Source organism: Pristiophorus japonicus, unplaced genomic scaffold (assembly GCF_044704955.1).
Source record: "Pristiophorus japonicus isolate sPriJap1 unplaced genomic scaffold, sPriJap1.hap1 HAP1_SCAFFOLD_1264, whole genome shotgun sequence".
In the NCBI taxonomy this organism is placed as follows: domain Eukaryota; kingdom Metazoa; phylum Chordata; class Chondrichthyes; family Pristiophoridae; genus Pristiophorus; species Pristiophorus japonicus.
The window spans coordinates 24,516-43,081 of record NW_027250930.1 but is presented as its reverse complement, the minus strand read 5'-3'; the positions used below and the strand labels follow the sequence as shown (position 1 = coordinate 43,081).

The following is an 18,566-nucleotide window of genomic DNA, read 5'->3' as shown; positions in this document are numbered from 1 at the left end:
ACACAGCTCCAGGTATATACCGCCTCACACAGCTCCAGGTATATACCACCTCACACAGCTCCAGGTATATACCCCCTCACACAGCTCCAGGTATATACAACCTCACACAGCTCCAGGTATATACCGCCTCACACAGCTCCAGGTATATACCCCCTCACACAGCTCCAGGTATATACCCCTCACACAGCTCCAGGTATATACGGCCTCACACAGCTCCAGGTATATACCCCCTCACACAGCTCCAGGTATATACCGCCTCACACAGCTCCAGGTATATACCGCCTCACACAGCTCCAGGTATATACCCCCTCACACAGCTCCAGGTATATACCGCCTCACACAGCCTCAGGTATATACCCCCTCACACAGCTCCAGGTATATACCACCTCACACAGCTCCAGGTATATACCACCTCACACAGCTCCAGGTATATACCCCCTCACACAGCTCCAGGTATATACCCCCTCACACAGCTCCAGGTATATACCGCCTCACACAGCCTCAGGTATATACCCCCTCACACAGCTCCAGGTATATACCCCCTCACACAGCTTCAGGTACATACCCCCTCACACAGCTCCAGGTATATACCGCCTCACACAGCTCCAGGTATATACCACCTCACACAGCTCCAGGTATATACCCCCTCACACAGCTCCAGGTATATACCCCCTCACACAGCTCCAGGTATATACCCCTCACACAGCTCCAGGTATATAACCCCTCACACAGCTCCAGGTATATACCTCACACAGCTCCAGGTATATACCCCCTCACACAGCTCCAGGTATATACCGGCTCACACAGCTCCAGGTATATACCCCCTCACACAGCTCCAGGTATATACCCCCTCACACAGCTCCAGGTATATACCACCTCACACAGCTCCAGGTATATACCCCCTCACACAGCTCCAGGTATATACCGCCTCACACAGCTCCAGGTATATACCACCTCACACAGCTCCAGGTATATACCCCCTCACACAGCTCCAGGTATATACCCCTCACACAGCTCCAGGTATATACCACCTCACACAGCTCCAGGTATATACCCCCTCACACAGCTCCAGGTATATACAACCTCACACAGCTCCAGGTATATACCGCCTCACACAGCTCCAGGTATATACCCCCTCACACAGCTCCAGGTATATACCGCCTCACACAGCTCCAGGTATATACCACCTCACACAGCTCCAGGTATATACCCCCTCACACAGCTCCAGGTATATACCGCCTCACACAGCTCCAGGTATATACCACCTCACACAGCTCCAGGTATATACCCCCTCACACAGCTCCAGGTATATACCCCTCACACAGCTCCAGGTATATACCACCTCACACAGCTCCAGGTATATACCCCCTCACACAGCTCCAGGTATATACAACCTCACACAGCTCCAGGTATATACCGCCTCACACAGCTCCAGGTATATACCCCCTCACACAGCTCCAGGTATATACCCCCTCACACAGCTCCAGGTATATACCCCCTCACACAGCTCCAGGTATATACCCCCTCACACAGCCCCAGGTATATACTGCCTCACACAGCTCCAGGGCCTCCCAAAGCGCTTTACATGGAATCAAGTACTTTTTGAAGTGTAGTCACTGATGCAATGTCGGAAACGTCATGTATGTAACCTTCATGTAACTGTAACCTTCATGTAACAACACTGCATATTATATACACCTAAGAAATGCACACCTTGACCACAGGGGGTGAAGTTGTGGGAGACACTCCTCACCTGGTTACCCAGGTATATAAAGGGAGGTCCCACGCAGGGTCATCACTTCTTGGTCCTGGGAATAAAGGTTCAGGTCACAGAGTGACCTTGTCCATAGAATGTGCCTCGTGTGGATTTGTGGTATTGTGTAAGGATACCACATTTGGCGACGAGAAACAGGAATCAACGACTCACGAGAATGGCCACCGGTAGCACAGAGGAACGGTACTGTGTCGGTGAGGACTGGGACGATTTCGTTGAGAGGCTCCAGCAGAGTTTTGTCACGAAGGACTGGCTGGGAGATGCAGCGGCCGACAAGCGAAGGGTCCATCTACTGACCAGCTGTGGACCTAAGACGTACGCGCTGATGAAAGACCTGCTCGCACCCGAGAAGCCGGAGGACAAAACCTTTGAAGAGCTCAGTAAACTGACCAGTGAGCACCTCAAACCGGCGAGCAGTGTACACATGGCCCGACACAGATTCTATACACACCGACGTCGGGAAGGACAGAGCATACCGGACTTCGTTGCGGACCTCCGGCACTTGGCCAGCCTCTGTAAGTTCACAGATACCTGCAGGGGGGAGATGTTACGGAATTTCTTCACTGAGGGCATTGGTCATGCCGGGATTTTCAGAAAGCTAATTGAGACCAAGGACTTGATCTTGGAAGTGGCGGCGTTGATGGCTCAGACCTTTATGGCAGGGGAGGAGGAACCAAGATAATATACGCGCGCAACTCTGTTCCCAACGTGGCGATGGAGCAGGGAGTTAACATGGTAAACGCGATTCAGAGCCCCGCAGGCAGGCAAGGGCAATTCGACACCACCCAGGCAGTAACAGACTCTAGAGTGGGTCCTCAACAGAGACAATGGCAGGTTAAACGGACATTTACACCATCACAGGGGACAATGCGTCCCGGATGGGGCCATTGACACCCACTAACAGAGTGCTCAAGAGTAATCAAAGAGACAATCAGAGAGGAATGCCTGGTAACAGCCCTTTTGTTCACAACAATCTCAGCTCATGCTGGAGGTGCGGGGGCAGACATGCTGCAAAAACCTGCAGGTTTCAACAGTTCATCTGTAGAAATTGTAACTTCAGTGGACATTGAGCCAGAATGTGCAGGAAGCCCACAGCGAGGCTAATTTATGAGGCAGATGAACCAGAAGAGGGGTCTGCAAGGCAGGTCGATGCTTGGGACAAAGCAATGGACGCTGAAGTTCAGCGGGTTCATGTGGCAAACATCCACAGCTCATATACCAAAACACCACCTATGATGATGAGAGTCCTATTAAACGGCATCCCGGTACACATGGAGCTGGACACGGGGGTCAGCCAGTCACTTATGAGTGTCCAACAATTCAAGAAACTATGGCCACTCAGAGCTAGCAGACCCAAACTAGAACGCATTGACACACAATTACGGACACCAAAGAGATCATCCCAGTGCGAGGCAGTGCAATGTTGGTGGTCACACACAATGGATCGGAGAACCGGCTGCCACTCTGGATTGTCCCGGGAAATGGTCCCGTGCTTTTGGGGAGGAGCTGGCTAGCTGAGATGAACTGGAAATGGAGGGATGTGCATGCCATTTCTGCTGTGGAGTGAAGTTCATGCTCTTAGATCCTACAGAAATTTGAGTCACTATTTCAACCTGGTGTCGGGACTTTCAAAGGCACCAAAGTAGTGATACACATCACCCCGGACACCACACCAGTGCACCACAAAGCCAGAGCTGTGCCGTATGTGATGCGGGAGAAAATTGAGAGCGAGTTGGACAGGCTGCTAAGAGACGGCATAATTTCGCCCGTTGAATTCAGCGACTGGGCAAGCCCCATCGTCCCTGTCCTAAAAACGGATGGCTCAGTCAGGATCTGTGGCAACTACAAGGCCACCATCAACCAAGTGTCACCACAAGACCAATACCTGCTCCCGAGAGCGGACCCACGCTGGCAGGCGGCAAGCTGTTCACCAAGTTGGACCTCACTTCGGCCGACATGACCCAGGAACTGGCCGAAGTATCCAAGCTACTGACCACCATCACCACGCACAGGGGCTGTTTGTCTACAACAGGTGTCCGTTTGGCATTCGATCAGCAGCTGCTATCTTTTAGAGGAACATGGAAAGCTTGCTCAAATCCATCCCTGGAACAATCGTATTTCAGGACGCTATCCTCATCACGGGTCGAGACACCGAGGAACACCTCCACAACCTGGAGGAGGTCCTATGCCGACTGGACCGGGTAGGCCCTCGACTAAAGAAGTCCAAGTGTGTGTTTTTGGCCCCAGAGGTCGAGTTTTTGGGCAGGAGGGTTGCCGCAGACGGGATCCGGCCCACCGAATCCAAAACGGGGGCAATCCGTCGCACACCCAGGCCCAGCAACACATCGGAGTTGCGTTCATTTCTGGAACTCTTGAACTATTTCGGGAACTTTGTGCTGAACTTAAGCACATTGTTGGAGCCGCTACACGTGCTCCTGCGTAAGGGTTGTGATTGATTTTGGGGGGACTGTCAGGAACGGGCTTTCAATCGGGCGTGGAACCTGCTTTGTTCCAATAAGCTGTTGACCCTGTACAACCCCTGTAAGAAATTGGTTCTGACATGTGATGCATCATCCCATGGGGTTGAGTGCGTGTTGCAGCAGGGTAATGATGAGGGCCAACTCCAACCTGTGGCTTATGCCTCCAGGTCGCTCTCCCAGGCAGAACGGGGATATGGGATGGTTGAGAAGGAGGCACTCGCATGTGTCTACAGGGTGAAATAGATGCATCAGTACCTTTTTGGCAGAAGGTTCGAGTTAGAAACGGACCACAAGCCGTTAACATTCCCGTTGTCAGACAGCAAGGCTGTCAATGCCAATGTGTCAACTCGCATACAGCGATGGGCTCTCACGCTGGCTGCTTATGACTACACCATACGGCACCGGCCCGGCACTGAAAACTGCGCTGACGCACTCAGCAGGCTTCCACTGGCCACCACTGAGGGGGCAGCGGAGCAAAGCGCTGAGATGGTCATGGCTGTCGATGCCTTTGACAGCGCAGGCTCCCCCATCACAGCCCACCAGAGCAAAACCTGGACCAACAGAGATCCCCTCCTATCCCTGATTAAGAAATGTGTCCTGACTGGAGATTGGGCGCCCGCACACGGAGCATGCCCTGAGGAGGTCAGACCGTTCCATAGACGGATGGATGAGCTCTCCATCCAAGCCGACTGCCTGTTATGCGGCAGCCGGGTAGTTATGCCCCAGAGGGGAAGGGAAGCATTCATCAGGGAAGGCCATTGCCCGGTCACACGTTTGGTGGCCGGGAATTGACTCAGACCTGGAACACTGGGTTCGCAGGTGTACGACGTGTGTCCAGCTGGGTAATGCCCCCAGGGAGGCCCCACTCAGCCCGTGGCCCAGGCCCACCAGGTCATGGTCACGTATTCACGTAGACTACGCGGGCCTGTCCATGGGGAAAATGTTCCTCATTGTTGTTGATGCGTACTCGAAGTGGATCGAGTGCATCATATTGAATTTGTGCACGACATCCACCACCATGGAGAGTCTGCGTGCGGTCTTTGCGACCCACGGCTTGTCGGACATCCTGGTTAGCGACAACGGCCCGTGTTTCACTAGCTACGAATTCCGGGAGTTCATGTCAGGTAATGGCATCAAACATGTCAGGACAGCACCGTTCAAGCCAGCCTCCAATGGCCAGGCGGAACGTGCGGTCCAAATCATAAAACAGGGCATGCTCAGGATTCAAGGACCCTCCCTTCAATACCGTCTATCGCACCTCCTGCTGGCCTATAGGTCCCGACCGCACTCGCTCACGGGGGTCCCGCCCGCGGAGCTACTCATGAAACGTACACTCAAAACTCGGCTGTCCCTCATTCATCCTGACCTGTCAGACATTGTTGAGGGCAAGCGCCAGTCCCAAAGTGAGTACCATGACCGTAACTCAAAGGGGAGATGTATAGAAATCGATGACCCTGTATTTGGGGCCCAAGTGGCTTGAGGGTACTGTAATAGACAAAGAGGAATAGGGACATAGTGGTCAGACTCAACAATGGACAGATATGCCGCAAGCATCTGGACCAAGTAAAGAAAAGGTTCAGCATGGACACTGAGGGACCTGAGGAAGATCATGAGATGGTGCTCACACCACCGCCAGTGAATGAGCAACAAGAACATTCAGCATCATGCACAGTCCCTGCGGTCAGCCCGGACAGGCCGGAATCACCACAGGGGACAGAGACACAGGCCAAGGCTCAACAACCAGAGCCCCAACTGCGGCGCTCCACGAGAGAGCGCTGACCACCCGAGAGACTTAACCTGTGATCCCAATAAGATGTTGGGGGGGAGGTGATGTCATGTATGTAACCTTTATGTAACAACACTGTATACTATATACACCTGAGTAATGCAGACCTTGACCACAGGGGGTGAACTTGTGGGAGACACTCCTCACCTGGTCATCCAGATATATAAAGGGAGGTCCCACGCAGGGTCATCACTTCTTGGTCCTGGGAATAAAGGTTCAGGTCACAGAGTGACCTTGTCCATAGAATGTGCCTCGAGTGGATTTGTGGTAGTGTGTAAGGACACCGGGAAACGCAGCAGCCAATTTGCACCCAGCAAGCTCCCACACACAGCAATGATCAGATCTTCTGGTTTTTAGGAATTGGTTGAGGGGTAAATATTGGCCAGGACACCACAGAAAAATCCCCTGGCTCTTCTTCAAAATAATTCCATGGGATCTTTCATGTCCACCTGAGAGAGCAGACGGGGCCTCGGTTTCACATCTCATCCAAAAGTTGGTACCTCCGACAGTGCGGCACTCCCTCAGCACTGCCCCTCCGACAGTGCAGCGCTCCCTCAGTACTGCCCCTCCGACAATGCGGCGCTCCCTCAGTACTGCCCCTCCGACAGTGCAGCGCTCCCTCAGTACTGCCCCTCCGACAATGCGGCGCTCCCTCAGCACTGCTCCTCCGACAGTGCAGCACTCCCTCAGCACTGCCCCTCCGACAGTGCAGCACTCCCTCAGTACCGCCCCTCCGACAATGCGGCGCTCCCTCAGTACTGCCCCTCCGACAGTGCAGCACTCCCTCAGTACCACCCCTCCGACAATGCGGCGCTCCCTCAGTACCGCCCCTCCGACAATGCAGCGCTCCCTCAGTACCGGCCCTCTGACAGTGCAGCGCTCCCTCAGTACCGCCCCTCCGACAGTGCAGCACTCCCTCAGTACTGCCCCTCTGACAGTGCAGCGCTCCCTCAGTACCGCCCCTCCGACAGTGCGGCGCTCCCTCAGTACTGCCCCTCCGACAATGCGGCACTCCCTCAGTACTGCCCCTCCGACAGTGCAGTGCTCCCTCAGTACCGCCTCTCTGACAGTGCGGCGCTCCCTCAGTACTGCCCCTCCGACAGTGCAGCGCTCCCTCAGTACTGCCCCTCCGACAATGCGGCGCTCCCTCAGCACTGCCCCTCCGACAGTGCAGCACTCCCTCAGCACTGCCCCTCCGACAGTGCAGCACTCCCTCAGTACCGCCCCTCCGACAATGCGGCGCTCCCTCAGTACTGCCCCTCCGACAGTGCAGCACTCCCTCAGTACCGCCCCTCCGACAATGCGGCGCTCCCTCAGTACCGCCCCTCCGACAATGCAGCGCTCCCTCAGTACCGGCCCTCTGACAGTGCAGCGCTCCCTCAGTACCGCCCCTCCGACAGTGCAGCACTCCCTCAGTACTGCCCCTCTGACAGTGCAGCGCTCCCTCAGTACCGCCCCTCCGACAGTGCGGCGCTCCCTCAGTACTGCCCCTCCGACAATGCGGCACTCCCTCAGTACTGCCCCTCCGACAGTGCAGTGCTCCCTCAGTACCGCCTCTCCGACAGTGCAACACTCCCTCAGTACCGCCCCTCCGACAGTGCAGCACTCCCTCAGCACTGCACTGGAGTGTCAGCCTGGATTCTGTGCTCAATTCTTTGGAGTGGGACTTGAAGCCACAACCTTCTGGCTCAGAGACAGAGTGCTGCCCCGAGCCACGGCTGGTGAAGGTATGATGTGATTTGAAGGTGGAGCAGGTTTGAGGGGCTGAATGGCCTCCTCCTGTCCCTCTGTCCCACTTTAAGGAACGCCCCCTGAGACGAATGGGTCAATTACATCTCAGACTGAGTGAGGATCCCAGTAACTGCACAGTTTTGGGCTTCTTACCAAAGGAAGGATATACTTGCTTCGAGGGGGATCAGCAAAGCTTCACTCGACTGATCCCTCGGATGTGGGTTGTCATTTGAGGCGAGAGTGAGCCTATAATGAGAGGTGATCTTGACAGGGTAGAGGCAGGGAGGGTGTTTCCCCCGGGCTGGGGAGTCTAGAACCAGGGGTCACAGTCTCAGGATCAGGGCTCGGCCATTTCGGACTGAGATGAGGAGAAATGTCTTCACTCAGAGAGGGGTGAATCTCTGGAATTCCCTGCTCCAGAGGGCTGTGAGGCTCAGTCTCTGAGTATATTCAAGGCCGAGATCGATAGATTTTTGGACTCTCGGGGAATCGAGGGATATGGGGATGGGGCGGGAAGTGGAGTTGAGGTTGAAGATCAGCCGTGATCTTATTGAATGACGGAGCTGGCTCAAGCCGTATGGCCTACTCCTGCTCCTAGTTCTTACTTTCTTATATTCAGCGTATAAATCTGTGCACTAATGACTAAAGACAAACGTACCAGTTGCCACAGGGGACTGGGATACTGTCTCCCGGCTGGTATTCCACGGTGTGGTTTGAGCTCGGTAACCCACAACGACAGTGCGAGACGGACACACAGTGAGAATCCTGCAGCAACTGACCCCTAGGGCACCGGCAACCTGGAGTGAAAGAGATCAAAGGTCACATCCCGCGGGGCCATCTCTGGGTGTGTACGGTGCAGAGCAAAATGTTACAACAGGTTAGAGAGGGTGCTTTAGGTGGAGTTAGTTCAGGGTGATGAGAACACAACAACAGCAACAGGCCTGGGACAGAGTTACTGCATTTAGTCTCAGTCAGTCGCCAGGTATTCCTGGGGTGCAGGCACAGGTCGTCACAGGGCAATATGGTGTTGTGGCAAATACAGAGACCTGGCTCAAAAAAGGGCAGGATTGGGGATTAAATATTCCTGGTTATAAGATGTTCAGGAAAGATCGGGAAGGAAGGTCAGAGGTGGGCTGGCAGTATTGGCCAAGCAGAATTGACAGTGCTGGAGAGAGAGGATATCCTGGAGGGGTCAAGGACACAATCTTTATGGCCAGCGTTAAGCAATATTAGAGGTACCATTACACCACTCGGTATAGTCTATAGACCAGAAATAGTGGGAAGGATATGGAGGAGCAAATATACAGAGAGGTGCGAGAACTATCGAGTAGTGATAATGGGGGACTTCAACTATCCAAATACAGACTGTAATAGTGGCAGCCTGGCCCAGCAGGCTGAGCGCCCCCCGGCCTGTGAGTACCATCGGGGCAGGCCGGGGCGGGGAGAGCAGTGTGGCGGCCTGGCCCAGCAGGCTGAGTGCCCCCCGGCCTCGAGTACCATCGGGGCAGGCCGGGGAGCAGTGTGGCGGCCTGGCCCAGCAGGCTGAGTGCCCCCCGGCCTGTGAGTACCATCGGGGCAGGCCGGGGAGCAGTGTGGCGGCCTGGCCCAGCAGGCTGAGTGCCCCCGGCCTGTGAGTACCATCGGGGCAGGCCGGGGAGCATTGTGGCGGCCTGGCCCAGCAGGCTGAGTGCCCCCCGGCCTCGAGTACCATCGGGGCAGGCCGGGGAGCAGTGTGGCGGCCTGGCCCAGCAGGCTCTGTGGCCCTCAGCCTGTGAGTTCCATCGGGGCAGGCTGGGGCGGGGAGAGCAGTGTGGCGGCCTGGCCCAGCAGGCTCTGTAGCCCCCAGCCTGTGAGTACCATCGGGGCAGGCCGGGGAGCAGTATGGCGGCCTGGCCCAGCAGGCTCTGTGACCCTCAGCCTGTGACTACCATCGGGGCAGGCCGGGGAGCAGTGTGGCGGCCTGGCCCAGCAGGCTCTGTGGCCCCCGGCCTGTGAGTACCATCGGGGCAGGCCGGGGAGCAGTGTGGCGGCCTGGCCCAGCAGGCTCTGTGGCCCCCAGCCTGTGAGTACCATCGGGGCAGGCCGGGGCGGGGAGAGCAGTGTGGCGGCCTGGCCCAGCAGGCTCTGTGACCCCCAGCCTGTGAGTTCCATCGGGGCAGGCTGGGGCGGGGAGAGCAGTGTGGCGGTCTGGCCCAGCAGGCTCTGTAGCCCCCAGCCTGTGAGTACCATCGGGGCAGGCCGGGGAGCAGTATGGCGGCCTGGCCCAGCAGGCTCTGTGACCCTCAGCCTGTGAGTACCATCGGGGCAGGCCGGGGAGCAGTGTGGCGGCCTGGCCCAGCAGGCTCTGTGGCCCCCGGCCTGTGAGTACCATCGGGGCAGGCCGGGGAGCAGTGTGGCGGCCTGGCCCAGCAGGCTCTGTAGCCCCCAGCCTGTGACTACCATCGGGGCAGGCCGGGGAGCAGTGTGGCGGCCTGGCCCAGCAGGCTCTGTAGCCCCCAGCCTGTGAGTACCATCGGGGCAGGCCGGGGAGCAGTGTGGCGGCCTGGCCCAGCAGGCTCTGTGGCCCCCGGCCTGTGAGTACCATCGGGGCAGGCCGGGGAGCAGTGTGGCGGCCTGGCCCAGCAGGCTCTGTGACCCTCAGCCTGTGACTACCATCGGGGCAGGCCGGGGAGCAGTGTGGCGGCCTAGCCCAGCAGGCTCTGTGGCCCCCAGCCTGTGAGTACCATCGGGGCAGGCCGGGGCGGGGAGAGCAGTGTGGTGGTGTATCACTCTGTGCTGGAGCAGGAGAGCGACGGCAGTGAAGAGGGACATCACCAAGTTCCAGGTCGGTGATTGGAGCGTGGGCAGGTACAGCAGGAGCGGTGAGGTCGGGGCGAAGGAGCGGTGAGAGATTGTTGAGGGACGTGATCGTGGCCCAGGAGAGGCGAGGGCCCAGGGGCAGCATGGACCAGCCCACACTGCGATATGTGTACACACTGGGTCCGTGCAGCAGAGCAGGTCTCCAGTGGTCCTGGTTAACACTTGCCCCTGGACCAAGACCTCGCTCTGTCAAGCCCCGTGTGGTGGCTGGTGTACAACGGTCACCCCACGTTAAACAATCCACACACAGGCATCTTCCACCCTTCAACATGTAGTTCAGGATCGGGAATATTAGGTCCCTCACTGAAACACGTGAACCTTTTGATGTAGAAGCAAGGCCTCCTCGATTCGAGGGACTGCCTGTGATGGTGAAAGGGCAGAGAGGGGGAGGAATTTCTGAAGGGTGTTCAGGAGAACTTTCTTCATCAGTACGGTTCCGGCCCGACGAGGGAGGAGGCATTCCTGGATCTGGTTCTGGGGAATGAGGTGGGTCATAGGAGCAAGGGTCAGTCGGGGAACATTTAGGGAACAGTGATCATAGTATCACAAGGTTTAGATTAGCTTTGGAAAAGCACAGGGAGCAATCCCGAGTAAAAATACTCAACTGGAGGAAGGTCAGTTTCAGTGGGATGAGAATGGATCGGAACCGGGGAAATTGGAATCAAAGATTGTCAGACGGAAATATAATGGAACACTGGACTGCCTTTACAGAGGGGCTGATTCAGGTCCAGGGGCAGTACATTCCCACTGGGGGGAAGGCAGGGCGACTAGAGTCAGGGCTCCCTGGGTGAAAGACAGAGAGAGAGTGAGATGAAGCAGGAAAAGAGCGCGTATGACAGATGTCAGCTCGAGAATCAGGCTGAATATAGAAAGTTCAGAGGGGGAGTGAAACAGGAAATAGGAGGGGCAAAGAGAGAGTGTGAGGATAGACTGGCAGCTAACATAAAAGGGAATCCAAAAGTCTTCTCTCGGCAAATAAATAGTAAATGGGCAGTAAGGGGGGGGGGGGGCGATTAGGGACCAATAGGAGACCTACACATGGAGGCAGGGGCCATGGCTGAGGTAGTAAATGAATACTTTGCCTCTGTCTTCACCGAGGAAGAAGATGCTGCCATAGACAGAGTGAAGGAGGAGGCAGAGGAGATACTGGATGGGATAAGAATTGATAAAGAGGAGGTACTAGAAAGGCTGGCTGTGCTTAAAGTAGATAAATCTCAAGGACCAGATGGGATACATCCTCGGATGCTGAGGGAATCGAGGGAGGAAATCACGGAGGTACTGCCATAATATTCCAATCCTCCATAGATGCAGGGCTGGTGCCAGAGGGCTGGAGAATGCAAATGTTACAGCCTTGTTCAATAAAGGGTGTAAGGATAAAGCCAGTAACTACAGGCCGCTCAGGTTAACCTCGGGAGTGGGGGAGCTTTCACAAACAATAATCAGAGACAAAATTAACGGTCACTTGGACAGTGAGGATTAATTAAGGAAAGCCAGCACGGATTGTTAACGGCAAATTGTGTTTAACCAACTTGATGGAGTGTTTTGATGAGGTAACAGAGAGGGTTGATGAGGGTGATGTGGTTGACGTGGTGTACATGGATTTCCAAAAGGCGTTTGACAAAGTGCCACATAACCGGCTTACAGCAAAGGTGAAGTTCATGGAATAACCGGGACAGGGGCAGTATGGATACGGGATTGGCTCAGTGACAGGAAACAGAGAGTAGTGGGGAACGGTTGTTTCTGGGACTGGAGGGAGGTATACAGTGGTGTTCCCCAGGGATCGGGACTGGGACCACTGCTTTTCCTGATATATATTAATGACCTGGATGTGGGTGTACAGGGCACAGATGACACAAAACTTGGAAGTATAGTGAACAGTGAGGAGGGTAGTGAGAGAGGACATAGACAGGCTGGTGGGATGGGCAGGCACGGGACAGATGGAATTTAACACAGAAAGATGTGAATGATGCATTTTGGTAGGAAGAATGAGGAGAGGCAATATAAACTAAAGGGTACAATGCTAAAGGGGGTGCATGAACAGAGAGACCTGGGGTGTATGGGCACAGATCACTGAAGGGGGCAGGGCAGGTTGGGGAACTGGTTATGGGATCCTGGGTTTCATAAATACAAGTGTTGGGCTGACTATTTGTCTTGTTGCTGCCTGTGTTTTCTCCTCGGTGGGGGGGGTCAGCTCCCCGCTGGGGTTTTGGGGGCTGGTTTTACGGGGGTGGGGAGCATTACCACCCGGAAGTGTTGAGGTGGCGAGACATTTATTGGGAATGTTTCTGGTGGATTTTTCAGGTTTTGTTCCTCCCCAGGCTCCTCGGAGCGTAATGAGGCCGGCTGTTTTCCCGGGGATTTCCCCCACGTTCACCCGGCCGAGCGCCCCGAGAGAGTAACCCCCCCCCCGAGAGAGAGTGTAACCCCGCCCCCCCCCGAGAGAGAGTGTAACCCTCCCCCCCCCTGAGAGAGAGTGTAACCCCCCCGAGAGAGTGCAACCCCCCCCCCCCGAGAGAGAGTGTAACCCCCCCCGCCGAGAGAGAGTGTAATCCTCCCCCCCGCCGAGAGAGAGTGTAACCCCCCCCCCCCGAGAGAGTGTAACTCCCCCCCCGAGAGAGAGTGTAACCCCCACCCCCCGAGAGAGAGTGTAACCCCCCCCCCCGAGAGAGAGTGTAACCCCCCCCCCCGAGAGAGTGTAACTCCCCCCCCGAGAGAGAGTGTAACCCCCCCCCCCGAGAGAGTGTAACCCCCCCCCAAGAGAGTGTAACTCCCCCCGAGAGAGAGTGTAACCCCCCCCCCCGAGAGAGAGTGTAACCCCCCCGAGAGAGAGTGTAACCCCCCCGAGAGAGAGTGTAACCCCCCCGAGAGAGAGTGTAACCCCCCCCCCCGAGAGAGAGTGTAACTCCCCCCGAGAGAGAGTGTAACCCCCCCCCCCGAGAGAGAGTGTAACCCCCCCCGCCCCATCCGAGAGAGAGTGTAACCCTCCCCCCCCCGAGAGAGAGTGTAACCCCCCCCCGAGAGAGTAACCCCCCCCCCGAGAGAGAGTGTAACCCCCCCCCGCCCGAGAGAGTGTGTAACCCCCCCCGCCCCCTCCGAGAGAGAGTGTAACCCTCCCCCCCCCCCCGAGAGAGAGTGTAACCCCCCCCCGAGAGAGTAACCCCCCCCGAGAGAGAGTGTAACCCCCCCCCCCGAGAGAGAGGAGTGTAACCCCCCTCCGAGAGAGAGTGTAACCCCCCCCCCGAGAGAGAGTGTAACGCCCCCCCCGAGAGAGAGTGTAACCCCCCCCCCCCCCCGAGAGAGAGGAGTGTAACCCCCCCCGAGAGAGTGTGTAACCCCCCCGAGAGAGAGTGTAACCCTCCCCCCCGAGAGAGTAACCCCCCCCCCCCGAGAGAGAGTGTAACCCCCCACCCCGAGAGAGAGGAGTGTAACCCCCCCCCCGAGAGAGAGTGTAACCCCCCCCCCCGAGAGAGAGTGTAACCCCTCCCCCGAGAGAGAGTGTAACCCCCCCCCGAGCGAGAGTGTAACCCCCCCGAGAGAGAGTGTAACCCCCCCCCGAGCGAGAGTGTAACCCCCCCCCCGAGAGAGAGTGTAAACCCCCCCCCCCGAGAGAGAGGAGTGTAACCCTCCCCCCCGAGAGAGAGTGTAACCCTCCCCCCCGAGAGAGAGTGTAACCCTCCCCCCCCCAACGAGAGTGTAAGCCTCCCCCCCCACCGAGTGTGTAACCCTCCCCCCCGAGAGAGAGTGTAACCCCCCCCCCCGAGAGAGAGTGCAACCCCCCCCCGAGAGAGAGTGTAACCCCCCCCCGCACCGAGAGAGAGTGTAACCCCCCCCCGCACCGAGAGAGAGTGTAACCCCCCCCCCACCGAGAGAGAGTGTAACCCCCCCCCGAGAGAGAGTGTAACCCCCCCCCCCGCGAGAGAGTGTAACCCCCCCCCGAGAGAGAGTGTAACCCCCCCCCCGAGAGAGAGTGTAACCCCCCCCCGAGAGAGAGTGTAACCCTCCCCCCCGAGAGAGAGTGTAACCCTCCCCCCCGAGAGAGAGTGTAACCCCCCCCGAGAGAGAGTGTAACCCCCCCCCCGAGAGAGAGTGTAACCCCCCCCGCACCGAGAGAGAGTGTAACCCCCCCCCGCACCGAGAGAGAGTGTAACACCCCCCCGAGCGAGAGTGTAACCCCCCCCCCAAGAGAGGAGTGTAACCCTCCCCACCCCCCCGAGAGAGGTGTGTAACCCACCCCCCCGAGAGAGAGTGTAACCTCCCCCCCCGAGGGAGAGTGTAACCTCCACCCCCCCCGAGGGAGAGTGTAACCCTCCCCCGAGAGAGAGTGTAACCCTCCCCCCGAGAGAGAGTGTAACCCCCCCCCCCGAGAGAGAGTGTAACCCCCCCCGAGAGAGAGTGTAACCCCCCCCCCCGAGAGAGAGTGTACCCCCCCCCCCGAGAGAGAGTGTAACCCACCCCCCCGAGAGAGAGTGTAACCCTCCCCCCGAGAGAGAGTGTAACCCCCCCCCCCGCCGAGGGAGAGTGTAACCCCCCCCCCGAGAGAGAGTGTAACCCCCCCCCGAGAGAGAGTGTAACCCCCCCCCGAGGGAGAGTGTAACCCCCCCACCGAGAGAGAGTGTAACCCCCCCCCAGAGAGAGAGTGTAACCCCCCCCCGAGAGAGAGTGTAACCCCCCCCAGAGAGAGAGTGTAACCCCCCCCGAGAGAGAGTGTAACCCCCCCCGAGAGAGAGTGTAACCCCCCCCAGAGAGAGAGTGTACCCCCCCCGAGAGAGAGTGTAACCCCCCCCCGAGAGAGAGTGTAACCCCCCCCCGAGAGAGAGTGTAACCCCCCCAGAGAGAGAGTGTAACCCCCCCCAGAGAGAGAGTGTAACACCCCCCCCCGAGAGAGAGTGTAACCCCCCCCCCCCGAGAGAGAGTGTAACCCCCCCAACCGAGAGAGAGTGTAACCCTCCCCACCCCCCCCCGAGGGAGAGTGTAACCCTCCCCACCCCCCCGAGAGAGGTGTGTAACCTCCCCCCCCGAGAGAGAGAGTGTAACCTCCCCCCCCCCCGAGAGAGAGTGTAACCTCCCCACCCCGAGAGAGAGTGTAACCTCCCCACCCCCCCGAGAGAGAGTGTAACCACCCCCCCCGAGAGAGAGTGTAACCACCCCCCCCCGAGAGAGAGTGTAACCTCCCCACCCCCCGAGAGAGAGTGTAACCCCCCCCCCCCCGAGAGAGAGTGTAACCTCCCCCCCCGAGAGAGAGTGTAACCTCCCCACCCCCCCGAGAGAGAGTGTAACCCCCCCCCCCCCCGAGAGTAGAGTGTAACCCCCCCCCCCCCGAGAGAGAGTGTAACCTCCCCACCCCCCCGAGAGAGAGTGTAACCCCCCCCCCCCGAGAGAGGTGTGTAACCTCCCCACCCCCCCGAGAGAGAATGTAACCTCCCCCCCCCGAGAGAGAGTGTAACCTCCCCCCCCGAGAGAGAATGTAACCTCCCCCCCCCCGAGAGAGAGTGTAACCTCCCCCCCCCCCACCGAGAGAGGTGTGTAACCCACCCCCCCGAGAGAGGTGTGTACCCACCCCCCCCGAGAGAGAGTGTAACCCCCCCCACCGAGAGAGAGTGTAACCCACCCCACCGAGAGAGGTGTGTAACCCCCCCCCCGAGAGAGGTGTGTAACCTCCCCCCCCGAGAGAGAGAGTGTAACCTCCCCCCCACCGAGAGAGAGTGTAACCTCCCCCCCCCCACCGAGAGAGAGTGTAACCTCCCCCCCCCCACCGAGAGAGGTGTGTAACCCACCCCCCCGAGAGAGGTGTGTAACCCCCCCCCGAGAGAGAGTGTAACCCCCCCCCCCCCGAGAGAGGTGTGTAACCCACCCCCCCGAGAGAGAGTGTAACCCTCCCCCCGCCCCGAGAGAGAGTGTAACCTCCCCCCCCCCGAGAGAGAGTGTAACCCTCCCCACCCCCCGAGAGAGAGTGTAACCCTCCCCCCCCCGAGAGAGAGTGTAACCCCCCCCCCGAGAGAGAGTGTGTAACCCCCCCCGCCCCCTCCGAGAGAGAGTGTAACCCTCCCCCCCCCCGAGAGAGAGTGTAACCCCCCCCGAGAGAGTAACCCCCCCGAGAGAGAGTGTAACCCCCCCCCCCCGAGAGAGAGGAGTGTAACCCCCCTCCGAGAGAGAGTGTAACCCCCCCCCCCCCGAGAGAGAGTGTAACGCCCCCCCCGAGAGAGAGTGTAACCCCCCCCCCCCCCGAGAGAGAGGAGTGTAACCCCCCCGAGAGAGTGTGTAACCCCGCCGAGAGAGAGTGTAACCCTCCCCCCCGAGAGAGTAACCCCCCCCCCCGAGAGAGAGTGTAACCCCCCACCCCGAGAGAGAGGAGTGTAACCCCCCCCCCGAGAGAGAGTGGTAACCCCCCCCCCCCGAGAGAGAGTGTAACCCCTCCCCCGAGAGAGAGTGTAACCCCCCCCCCCGAGAGAGAGTGTAACCCCTCCCCGAGAGAGAGTGTAACCCCCCCCCGAGCGAGAGTGTAACCCCCCCCTCCGAGAGAGAGTGTAAACCCCCCCCCCGAGAGAGAGGAGTGTAACCCCCCCCCGAGAGAGAGTGTAAACCCCACACCGCCCGAGAGAGAGTGTAACCCTCCCCCCCCCCGAGAGTGTAACCCTCCCCCCCCACCGAGTGTGTAACCCTCCCCGCCGAGAGAGAGTGTAACCCCCCCCCCCGAGGAGAGTGCAACCCCCCCCCCCGAGAGAGAGTGTAACCCCCCCCCGCACCGAGAGAGAGTGTAACCCCCCCCCCACCGAGAGAGAGTGTAACCCCCCCCGAGAGAGAGTGTAACCCCCCCCCCCGAGAGAGAGTGTAACCCCCCCCGAGAGAGAGTGTAACCCTCCCCCCCGAGAGAGAGTGTAACCCCCCCCCCCGAGAGAGAGTGTACCCTCCCCCCCGAGAGAGAGTGTAACCCTCCCCCCCGAGAGAGAGTGTAACCCTCCCCCCCGAGAGAGAGTGTAACCTCCCCCCCCCGAGGGAGAGTGTAACCCTCCCCCCGAGAGAGAGTGTAACCCTCCCCCCCCCGAGAGAGAGTGTAACCCTCCCCCCGAGAGAGAGTGTAACCCTCCCCCCCCCGAGAGAGAGTGTAACCCCCCCCCCGAGAGAGAGTGTAACCCCCCCCCCCCCGAGAGAGAGTGTAACCCTCCCCCGAGAGAGAGTGTAACCCCCCCCCCCGAGAGAGAGTGTAACCCCCCCCCCCGAGAGAGAGTGTAACCCTCCCCCGAGAGAGAGTGTAACCCCCCCCCCCCCGAGAGAGAGTGTAACCCTCCCCTGAGAGAGAGTGTAACCCCCCCCCCCCCGAGGGAGAGTGTAACCCTCCCCCCCCGAGAGAGAGTGTAACCCTCCCCCCGAGAGAGAGTGTAACCCCCCCCCGAGAGAGAGTGTAACCCCCCCCCCGAGAGAGAGTGTAACCCCCCCCCCCCGAGAGAGAGTGTAACCCCCCCCCCCGAGAGAGAGTGTAACCCTCCCCCCTGAGAGAGAGTGTAACCCCCCCCCCCCCGAGAGAGAGTGTAACCCCCCCCCGAGAGAGAGTGTAACCCCCCCCCCGCCGAGGGAGAGTGTAACCCTCCCCCCCGAGAGAGAGTGTAACCCCCCCCCGAGAGAGGTACCCCCCCGAGAGTGTAACCCCCCCCCAGAGAGAGAGTGTAACCCCCCCCCCCCCGAGAGAGAGTGTAACCCCCCCCCCAGAGAGAGAGTGTAACCCCCCCCCAGAGAGAGAGTGTAACCCCCCCCCGAGAGAGAGTGTAACCCCCCCCCCCGAGAGAGAGTGTAACCCCCCCCCAGAGAGAGAGTGTAACCCCCCCCCCCCCGAGAGAGAGTGTAACCCCCCCCCCGAGAGAGAGTGTAACCCCCCCCCCGAGAGAGAGTGTAACCCCCCCCCAGAGAGAGAGTGTAACCCCACCCCCCCGAGAGAGGTGTG

The 18,566-nt window shown here is 58.7% G+C and overlaps 1 protein-coding gene across 1 annotated transcript in view; it reads right to left on the bottom strand.

Moving 5' to 3' along the window:
• LOC139242226 (SCO-spondin-like) overlaps positions 1–18,566 on the bottom strand; it is a gene marked incomplete at both ends in the record, with an annotated part of 65,045 nt that overhangs the window by 24,980 nt on the left and 21,499 nt on the right. The window contains one exon of the mRNA XM_070870286.1: positions 8,430–8,568. Coding sequence (XP_070726387.1) covers positions 8,430–8,568 — 139 coding nt within the window. The remainder of the gene's footprint in view (positions 1–8,429; positions 8,569–18,566) is intronic.